Here is an 11,300-nt window from a genome sequence, read left to right on the forward strand (position 1 = left end):
GCGGGCCGAAGGGATCGGGGGCGATCGCATCCCTGGGAAAGCGGGATGGCATCCCAGAGCGCCGGGGCACCTCCGGGGAGGGGGCGGCCGGTGCGGGGGCGACCGGGCAGCGCCGGGAGAGACCCCCAGGTCGGTAAGGGGGGGACGGGCACAGCACAGGGGGTGGGTCCTGTTGGGGGATGCTGCCCCCGCGCTGCCGGGAGCCAAATCCCTGGCGCCTCCCGCAGCTCCCCCGCCGGTCCCTCCCCCATCGCCGCTCTCGGGCCCCGGCCTTGCCCCCCTCCGCCTCCCGCCCGCCGCCGAGCCGCGCTACTGGCTGCTCCCTGCGCGCCGCCGCCGCCCGCCCAGCCCCGGCCCCGGCCGCGGGCGGGGGAGTCCGGGCGCACGGCAGCGCCTATAAGGGCGCCGCGCCGCAGCCCCCCGGGAGTTTTTGGTCCAGGGCCACCGGGGCCGCGGGGCGGGGGGTGTCGCCGGGAGAGCACGGGAGCGGGGGGGAGCGCCGGCCGCCCTGCATGGCCAGGGATTATGAGCGCCGGTGAGTTGCAGCAGGCGCAGCCCAGAGCCTCGGCGCCGGCGGCCGCCCCCGCGCCCCCGCAGCCCCGCAGCGCGCAGGAAGCCCCCGACATGGCCGTGTACTGCAGCGAGAACTTCAGCGTCTACCCCCAGCCCAGCCTTCACCCGCCCGGCGCAGCCGCCGCCGCCGCCGCGGCCGCCGCCGCCGCTGCCGCCGCCGCCGCCTCCTCGGGGCAGCGGGCGGGCGGGTACGCGCTGGGGGACTACGGGGCTCCCGCCAACGCCGGCTACCTGTGGGGCATGAACAGCCCCGCGCCCTACCTGCAGGGCCCGCCCGGCGCCGCCGCTGCCGCTGCCGCCGCGCCTTTCCTGCCGCCCGCCTCGTACGGCTGCTCGCGGGGCGGGCAGCTCGTGGGCTCGCCCCCGGCGCCCGGCTCGCCGTCGGCGGGCGGCGCGGAGCTGAGCTGGCTCAGCCTGGCCAGCCAGGAGGAGCTGCTGAAGCTGGTGCGGCCGCCCTACTCGTACTCAGCGCTGATCGCCATGGCCATCCAGAGCGCGCCCGAGAGGAAGCTCACCCTCAGCCACATCTACCAGTACGTGGCCGAGAACTTCCCCTTCTACAAGCGCAGCAAGGCCGGGTGGCAGAACAGCATCCGCCACAACCTCAGCCTCAACGACTGCTTCCGCAAGGTGCCCCGCGACGAGGACGACCCCGGTGAGGTGCCGCGCCGGGCGGGAGGGATGGCTGGGCAGCGGGGAACGGCGGTGCGGACACCGCCGTCAGAGAGGGGCGGCAGCGTCTCCGTGGCCGGCGGGTCCCCTGTCCTCTTCTAGTCGGGCGCCGTCCCGACACCGCGCTCCGCGTCCCCCCGGGCCAGCGCTGTGATGAGCCCGCGTTTCCCCATCCCTTCCAGTCGGATGCTGTGATGGGACCGCGCTGCGCGTCCCCTCGGGGGCATCACAGTGATGGGACCGCGCTGCGCGTCCCCTGACCCGGGCTCTGTGATGTGACCATTCTCTTTTGCCCAGCCCGGCCCGGCGCTGCCCCGCGGGAGGTGCAGGCGGGGGCCGGCCGGCCCCAGCCCTCGCCCCCTCCCCGAGCAGCCCGGGAGCGCTGGTTGTGCAAGGCCCGGCTCCCTCGACCCGTGATTCACGGCTCCCCTCCCTGCCCGCCGCTGCCCGGGCCGGCCCCGGGGCGCAGCCGGTGCCCGGGAGTGGGCGAAGGCGCGCCCGGACAGCGCTGGTCCGGCCCGGCGGTGCCGGGACGTGCCGGGCTGGAGCCGCTCGGGACCTTGCGGGGTCACTGCGCCCGTCCCGACCGTGGGCAGGAGGCGAGCAGGGACAGCTGACGCCAGCACAGTACCCCGCACCAAAGCTTGTGCGAGGGGCAGCTTGTTTGCAGCTCAGTGCTGCTGGCCTGCCGTCCCCTCAGAGTGCTTGAGTGTGCCACCCCATCTCTCCATCAGTTTTTCTATGAGCCGTGACCTGGGCACTGCCTTGTCACCACTGCTGACATGGCTCTAAGTGGCCCAGCTTCTGTGAGGCAGCCAGAGCAAGGCGAGCCCCTCTTCACATTCTCTTTAGCCAGGTTGGAGGTACAGGTGCAGATCTGTTTGTGCTTTAAGATGGGGAGATTCTCTTCTTCTGTGTGGCCTTAAGGTTCACTAGTGCATTGGAGAGATGGAGGTGGAAATGTCCTGGAGACAGGTTTTGGATCCATGTACTGGACAACAGAGGGAGGAGGAGCAGGTGCAGGAGGGATGTGGGGTCTGTGCCAGTTGGACACAAGACATTGATGCTGCTTATCTGTCATCAGCAGGGCTCGCTGTCACAGAAGTTGACTTTCTTTCTTGTGTCTCCTGTTTTCCACCAGGGAAGGGAAACTACTGGACCTTAGATCCCAACTGTGAGAAGATGTTTGACAACGGGAACTTCCGTCGCAAACGCAAGCGGCGCTCGGAGCCCAACGCGCCCGCAGCCACCTCTGCGGCCTCCTCTCTGGGGGGTCTGAAGGCTGAGGAAGAGAGACCCATCCCAGCCACAGGCAAACCATGTGGAAACAGCCCACCCCCAGAGCTGGACCCCTCACCCTCTGCCAGGGACCATCCCAAAAGCTCCTCTCCCTCCAGTATCATTTCATCCACACCCAGCTGCCTCAGCACCTTCTTCAGCGGCATGAGCTCCCTGAGCGGCGGAGGCAGCCGGCTGACGGGGGGTCTCAGTGGTGACTTGCATCATAGGAACTTCTCTGCTGGACAGCTGAGCAGTGGCACTTTCACCCCTTCCAGCAGCTCTTCTCAGGAGGTGCCTTCCCCAGAGCAGCTGCAGCGGGTCGCGGGACCTTCCCCTGCCTACTACAGCTCCTTCCACCCCAGCAGCGGCAGCCAGGGAGCCCAGTACAACCACTACTACAACTTCACAGTCAACAGCCTCATCTACACACGGGATGGAACAGAGGTGTAGGTGCTGGGGCAGCCAGCCAGCGCTGCAAAGGGAAAGGGAGTTGGACCATGCGCTTTTGCGAACAGCATTTCAACGTGGACACTTCCCAGGAGTTCTCCCAGGAAGACTGATCTTCTCACCTTTTGAAATAAGAGCACCCTTTATGCACCAGCTGAAGGCAGATGCAATGTTTTTTCCCCCCATCCAGGAAAACGTTAGGTGGTGTAGATGGTTTGCCATCTAAATTCTGCAGGCGTGAACTGAATTAATGTTTTCAGAGGTTTCTAATCCTGAATGTAGAACAAGAAGTTTAAAAACCATAGCCATAAAGTGGTATTGGCAAGAGCCAAGCATAGACATCCAGTAAGTCTTAGAAGAGATCAGGAAAAAAAAATGAAGAGATTTCTTATGAAGTGCCTTGTACAATGTATTAAAAAACCTCTTCTGCCAGCAATTGCCTCTGTAAGCCCTTGCTTGTGCCCTGATCCTGCAATATGCAATGCACGGGGGGAATATCCTGTATAAACAACTACCCAAAACCTCCTCAAACTCACAGAGGGTCTTCCTGTGTCTGGCATATTGTACAGCAGGGCTGTGTCTTGTAAAACAATCTTCTTTCCCTGAGCTTAGTACCAAAGATAACTCTAGCCATGCAGCTTTAGCACAAGAATAAACACTGGGGTATTTTTATACATATTTGTACGTAATGTAACTCTTCTGTACATACATTTCTATGTGGTTTTATATTTGTAAATTATGCTCTGGAGCTGTACTTATTTATAATGTGTTTTAAACTTTGTTAAAGTTTATTTTACTTTGTTTCTCCCCCTTTTGTTGTTTTATTTGTTTTGAATTTTTTGTTGGTTTTGTTTTTAGTGTATTACTGAAACTTCAGGCTGAACAGCTGTTGGGAATAAAATATTAACAATTGTTAGATATTGGCCTGGTTGTTTATCAGTATGTTTGAAGTATTTTAAAACTCTGTGGGAGACAGGTTTTTCTTTTACATCATTTGGGATAAAAGGTGTAAAAATTTATGAACAATTTCATGTTCATAAATTTCTACCCTACTGTGCAGTAGGGTGGAAAAAAACCTGCTTTATTCCCAAATGAGACACATCTGAGCTGGTTTGCAGTTTCTGGGAGTCTCACTGTGCAGTGTGGGCACTATGTCAGTTTTGTTTGTTTATTTTTCTCAAAGACCTGAATAGCAACTGTCCTTATTCAGCCCGGTTTGGTAAAAAAAAAATAAAAACTTGCAACAGTAAAAGAGGCAGGACTGGTTCCAGCGCAGTGCCAGCTTGCAGGAGGCTCAGTCCGTTTTGCAAATCAGTTTCTCTAATGGGATTGTGTGACAGGATTGCACCTGCTTACACTATCAGCCAGTGAAGAGGTGGGACCAGTCAGCCAGAGGGCCAGAAAGCACTTTTGGGAATCCTTCCTGATTTTCTGCTGCTGGGAAAGGAGAATCCATCATCCAGCAGCCATTGCACTACACCCCCTCATTCCTGGCGTGTTCAGGAGCTGTTTGTTGGGGGCTGTGTGCAGATAGAGCATAAATGTAGGTGTCTTTATGAGGAATGTGGCGTCCACAATGAAAGGGCATAAATGTAGGTGTCTTCATGAGGAATGTGGCATCCACAATGAAAGGGCATAAATGTCGGTGTCTTCATGAGGAATGTGGCATCCACAATGAAAGGGCATAAATGTCGGTGTCTTCATGAGGAATGTGGCGTCCACAATGAAGTTAAGGTGCAATTGCAGCTGTTTAACACCCAGGCATGTGCCGTGATTTAGGGCCATCCCTGCGGGCTATTCGCAGCACAGAGCAGTTGGCAGCGCCCGTGCACTGGCTACCTGCAGAACGTACAGGGCAGTGATGCAAGACAAACCGCTGGCCTGATCCAAAATATAATGAAGCCATGACAAAACATCAGATGACTTGCATGTGCTTGGGATCGGGACCAAGGGCTTGCCCCGGCACTGGCCAATCCCTTTGTGCAATCGCTGGGACAGTGGGCGGGTGGCAACTCCTTCTCCCCCTCGCCCCTTCCCAGCACAGATACCATCTTCCTGGCTTTAGGGGTAATTCCTCCTGGTTTTGATTCCATCTCGGGTGATGCAGTGGCAGCGATAATGGGAGGGAAAGGGCAGAGTAACACTAGGAAAAGGACAAGGTGGTCAGTCCTGCCCTGCTTCAATCCCACCAGGTGTGGAATAGCTTTATTTGGAGTTTGATCTAAGAGCTGTGGAGGGATTCCCAACACCTCTGAAAGATAAAGATCCAGTCCCTAAGTAAGCCAGGAACTGCATACTTGTGTATCTAAGTGACCATTGCACCCCCTCTCCCCTCTGCCAGGCTGCTCTCAGACCTTAGCAAGCACTGAGCCAACGCAGGACACTCGTGTGTGTCCAGCTCGTGTTCTTCCACTCAGATTTTTTTAAATTTACCCTCTTCCATCTCTGTGGAAGAGATGCCATCTCTTTTTGTTTTAAATTATTTTAAAATGCCACCATTTTTTAAATTTACCATCTTCCATCTCTGTAGAGCTGTGTCTTTGCAGGCATTACCCGTAAATATTTGAGGATGCAGAACCAACAGTGAATAAACGTTCCCACTTCTATCAGCTGTGTCTTTCTGCACAGTACCCATAAACTTTTGCTCTGGAGGATCCCAAATCTGAGAAATTTGTATTGCAGGGTGGCCTGGCAGCATGTCCTCAGCAATATGCCATGGCTCAACAGGGTTTGTGCCACTTCAGTTGGCAGGGGCACAGCCAGAACACGCCAGAGCAGAATCAGATAAGGGTTCAGCCACCACAGTGCTCCAGGCTGATCCTGAGGGATGGTGGTGGGCTCAAGGGAGGCTTTGGCAGGTGTGACTGTCCCCAGTGCACCTGTACAGCCATAACCACCAGAGCCTGCTTCTTCCAGGGAAAGCACATCCTTAGCTGGAACCAGGGAATGTGGCCTCTCCTCCAGAGCTCCCCCCGGTGTGCTCAAGGGACACTTGAGAGCAGATTTCAGCAAATAGGCACCCAGTCTGCAGAGGAGACAGTGAATGAGCTAATGGCAGCCTTTTGGGTTTCCTTTTGCCATTGAAAGAGACTTCTTTTAGCAAATCTTGGTAGAGGGAGGGCAAGAGGATTGAGTTTAATGAAGGGCACTTAAAAGCAGCAGGGCTTTTGTCATGGGTTTAGGGATTTGCTGAGACTCCCCGACTGAGGGAGGGAGAAGACAAAGGCAATTAGCCTGCTGTCCCACCCTGAGAGTCCCCAGTCCCCTATAAATGCCAAGGCCATGCCTGGATTGGGCAGTTCTCCATGACAATGAGCCTCTCCCCAGCCCGGGTCAGGTGATGGCCCAGGAGCCCCGGGCATAGCCCACTCCCAGGGAAATCAGCCGAAAAATGTCCTTCCTTAGGAAAAAGGCTCAAACTTCAGGCCTTCATCCTCTCTGCTCCGGCAGATTTGTGGGGATCAGTCCATAACCAGCCCTTCACAGAACTCCTGGCTTTAGGGGAGCAGCGATTTCCTGCAGATTAGCTGGTAGCCCACGGATCCCAGCTGCTGGTCACTAGAGTTAAACATCACAATATAGCTGTGCTAGGAACCCCGACCAGCAGAGAGAGAATGATGCATCTGTTTTTTAAACTTCTTGTTCTACATTCAGGATTAGAAACCTCTGAAAACATTAATTCAGTTCACGCCTGCAGAATTTAGATGGCAAACCATCTACACCACCTAACGTTTTCCTGGATGGGGGGAAAAAACATTGCATCTGCCTTCTGCTGGTGCTTAAGGGGTGCTCTTATTTCAAAAGGTGAGAAGATCAGTCTTCCTGGGAGAACTCCTGGGAAGTGTCCACGTTTGCAAGAATGCTGTTTGCAAAAGCGCATGGTCCAACTCCCTTTCCCTTTGCAGCGCTGGCTGGCTGCCCCAGCACCCACACCTCTGACTTCACTGATATCAGAATGTTAATTAATTACTTTATTATACTATATTATTCTATACATCTAAAACTGAATCTGCCAAGCACTCAACTCTGCACACAACTTCTCTGACTCTTGTGACTGTCACTCGACAGTCCCAACACACACACACACCTGGCCCTGATAGGCCAAGGAAACAAAACTCCATCACTTTGGTTGAACAATCTCCATATTGCATTCTACTTTGGCACAAACACAGGCACAGCAAATGATAAGAATTGTGTTTTCTTTCTCTGATGTTCAGAGAATATGAAACCCAGAAATATTCTTGAGAAGAATTGTGCCTTGCTTTTCTCTGTGAGGAGAAATGTGGGGCTACATCACAAGAAATCTCATCTTTGCTTGTTTTCTCCACTCTTTTTTAGGCATCCAGAGAGGTGCCTCCCCAACTGTGGTACAGTGAAACCATGGTTATGCTGATGACTGCAAATTCAGCTGCCTGGTACCTCTGCTGCACTCCCAGCACACACAACCCTTGTGGGGGTCCCAGTTGTGGGTTTCTCTGGGTCTGGATTGAAGGCACTTGAGACAGTAATTCATGTTTGGACTCAGGTGTTTATTATTTCTTATCAGTAAAACAGTCTCACTACTGTGAGTTCTGCAGCTTTTCATTAGAAGGCACAAAATGACCAACAGTCTCTTGTTACAAGGGCTTTTAAGACTAAATTATCCAATTAAGAAAGGACACCTAGATTATTTTCCCTTTTAACCCAATAACTGATCCCACAGAGCCCACAATGCAGACTTTTCTGCCCAATTACAAAATGCCACCCAAACCCACGGAGAAGCATGAAGAAGAAGCATGAAGAAGAAACCCAGGATGAACACCCTGTGCTCTCCATCTTGCTGCCATCCACAACATACTAAAAATCCCAAAACCTAAATTTCTCACCAAGTGATACACCTACACTGCTCTCTATAATCTATTTCACACTTTTGTGGATTCTAGTCCATCTTGAAGTCTAGGAAACTTTCTCCATGAATGAGGGTCAAAGTCAGTGCTCCCCTGGGTGTCAGGGCGCTCCAGAGCAGACAGAGAAATATTCCCAGTGCCCTGGGTTTCCACAAACCCCTAAAAAAGGCATTCCCTGCTGGAAAACAAGCACAGTCCAGAGGCATTTCCAGAGGCTGGATCAGTAACACAGATGCTTGCTGGCTCCTACGTGTGGCATTTCTCCAGCGCGGGGTCGTTTGACTCCGCTCAGCGCTGCCCTTACCGAGCTGCCAGCCGAGGCAGGGCCAGGCACCCAGCCAGTGCAGGCCTGCACTTGAGCTGCTGCAGCACAAAGGCTCCGCCAGCACAGCTGGATCGGGCCCGTCCCCTAGAGGAGACCCAGCTCCACCAACAAAGGGATCTGCCGTGCCAGGGGAGCTGAACCCCCCGCCCCAGCAGCAGCCCCGGGTGCGGGGCGCTGGGAGGGGATCCCGGGGGCACAACAGAACCATCCACGCTGGGTTTCATCGCCCGCCAACTCCTGCACAAGCGGGGCTTCAATTACCGCCACTGGCCACGGGCTGTGCTTTGCTGCTCCTCTGAAGGTGCAGCCTTTGATTTGCCCCTGTCGCTCACCAAGTCCGTGGAATTTGGCTGCAGTGTGTTGTTGCCTGTACAGAAGGTTTTATTGCCTCTTTTTTTTTATTTTAATGGTGATTTTCCATAAAAATTTTTAGGAATAGTTCAAATGTTACAGCAGTGTTGTAAACAAGAATCCCTCCCATTGCCCTCTCTGTGTTTCTAGAGATTAAAAAACATCTTCATCAGATTTCTTGAGACAAGGCCCTGCAAACCCTGCAGATCTCACCTGACTCTGAGTGTGATGCACCTAAATTCTGCTCAGCTCAAAAATGGGAGCTGGTCCTGTCAGTTTTGTTCTGATAGCACACAAAATAAGAGGGACAATGACTCATTTTGTAGCTTGACCAAAGAGAGTCAAGATGAGAATCAGGCCTGACTGATCATCTATGGATGGCTGACACCTCAGCTAGAAATAGCTGTGCCAGATGGAGACTACAATAATTGGGAAATTGATATTTCTCCTTAGCTTTTGGAGAGTAAAAAGACTGGTTTTATTGCCGTGTTAGTAAATCCCTTCAAAACTAATTATTCCTTTTTTTTTTTCCCCTGATTGCTGAAAGAAGGAAAACATGGATTTGCCTTTTCTTTTTCTGTCCTGTTTGGCAGAAATCTCCATCAAGCTGAATTTCCGCCCCTGTCCCCCCACTCAACAATTTCTATTAAAAAGAAGGTTGATGGAATGTTTTTGACCAAATTACTGAGTGCAATATTCACCTGGGTAAGGTGACGAGAATTTGCCCCTCAAGGAATAACTGAAGTGTGATGTAAAACATCAAAGGTGTTTTTTTTTTACTTTATACCTGAGCTATCTCTGAATCATATCAAATAATCTTCTCGTTTCATAACACCATACAATGCAGGCTAAAAGTGTATGTGATCTGCTTTGTGTACTGCTGAATGGATGATTAAACTGTGTAACCTGAGGGATAGTCATCCAGGGCCTGCCCCAAACACAGTGAAGTCAGGGGGAAGACTCCCACTGACTTCAGAGGGCTTTGAGCAGACCCATAATCAGCCAGGCTCTCAAACACTTCAGGTGCTGTCTTTGAGACTGCCTGGGGACACATAAAAGCAGCTAAAGGTTGCACATTTGTGAAATTAAAGTTGCAGGCCTGATCCAGGCACTGGCTGCCCCAGGAGAGCAGAAGTTCTGCCCCAGCTCCTCGGATCATTTCCCCTTCCCTGCAGTCCATTGTGTCTGGGATTTATTGACAAATCAAAGCTCTCACCATGCAGCTGATCCACGTTTGCCATAACAGTGACAAATCAGGTCAGGATTGATGGTTAACCTGCCTTCAGACCCTTGAAGGGGTGCTGATTAATTTATATCTAATTTATATCTAATTAAAGTAAACAGTGGAGCTGAGCTGGGCCATCTCCCTCCCAGGCCAGTTCAAGGGGTGGCAGAACCCACACCTCACCACACCACTCCTCAAAGGGTGATCCTGGAAGACACAGGGGTAGTGCCTCAACTCCACAACAGTGGAGGGAGTCAAAGTGAACACGGAGCAGAACCAAGCTTGGTTCACTCTTCCTTCAGCAGAGTGAATGATACTCAAACGGGGATAAATTACATTCCCCTTGGGTGGAAATTACTTTTTCACTAATGTAAATGTTTTAGTCTAGACAATGTACATCTAATGAAGCTGTCAGGCAGCAGGTTCAAAGCAGACCAGAGGAGGAGGTGCCTTACAGGTGATGGAGACACCCTGGGATCTCCTACAGGAGATCCTGGGAAAAAAAATCTGGCTAAGTAAGAGCAGACAAGTTGCTCTCTGCAGGTGACTGAAGAGCTAATTTAGGCCAAGCTTTTAGACTCCCCCAGGGCAGTAATTCCTGGATATCTGCAGATATGGGACATCTGTCATGCGCGGTCATGTATCCGGTTACAAATAGTAGCATGACCACCAGGGAAGGAGGTTTCAAAGCAAGACACAGCCCTAATCCATAGGTGAGCATCCTTTGTCATGGGAGAAGAAAGCTCCTGCTGGAGAAATTCTTTGAGGTGGAAGTTTTGATGAGCTTTTTTACTCTACTTATTTTATTCCTGTTCATGCACTGCTGTAATCTGTGCAAGCACTTTTCAGCAATGCAGCATCATCAGTGTATTCTCTCTTGCCTGCTGCTAGGACTTCACATGAAGTGTAAATCTTTTGGGTTTAGTGACCTGCTGAGGCACTGAGATGCTCACAAATCAATGGGATGGAAAGGGATCCATCCAAGGGTGCTGAGGGAGCTGGCAGAAGGGCTCACTGAGCTCCTCTCCATCATTTATCATCAGTCCTGGGTAACTGGGGAGGTCCCAGCTGGAGATGCCAATGTGACATCAATCCACAAGAAGAGCTGGAAGGAGGATCCAGGGAAGTACAGGCCTGTCAGCCTGACCTCAGTGCCAGCCAACGTTATTGAACAGATCATCTTGAATGTGATCACACAGCACATACAGGACAGGTGAGGGATCAGACTCAACCAGCAAAGGTTTTGGAAAGACAGGTCCCGCCTGACCAACCTGATCTCCTTTTATGACCAGGTGACCTGCCAAGAGGATGAGGGAAAGGCTGTGGATGTGTCTACCTGGGCTTGAGCAAAGGCTTTGACAGTCTCCACAGCACATTCCTGGAAAATCTGGCAGCCCAGAGCTGTGCTGGAGTCACAGTTCCTGGAGGTGAAAGGAAAGACTTTCTTTAAGGAAAGACTGGATGTGGCACTCAGTGCCATGGTCTGGTTGACACACTGGTGTTCAGCCGCAGGATGGACTCGATGATCTCAGGGTCTTTT

General features: G+C 52.7%; 1 protein-coding gene across 1 annotated transcript; it reads left to right on the plus strand.

Annotated features, from left to right (window-relative positions):
- Positions 1-525: 525 nt before the first annotated feature.
- FOXI3 (forkhead box I3) lies at positions 526-2,976 on the plus strand. The gene is made up of 2 exons (XM_030948026.1): positions 526-1,228; positions 2,387-2,976. The coding sequence occupies exons 1-2, from the start codon at positions 526-528 to the stop codon at positions 2,974-2,976; spliced, it is 1,293 nt and encodes a 430-aa protein (XP_030803886.1).
- Positions 2,977-11,300: the final 8,324 nt, after the last annotated feature.

This window comes from Camarhynchus parvulus, chromosome 4 (assembly GCF_901933205.1).
Source record: "Camarhynchus parvulus chromosome 4, STF_HiC, whole genome shotgun sequence".
In the NCBI taxonomy this organism is placed as follows: domain Eukaryota; kingdom Metazoa; phylum Chordata; class Aves; order Passeriformes; family Thraupidae; genus Camarhynchus; species Camarhynchus parvulus.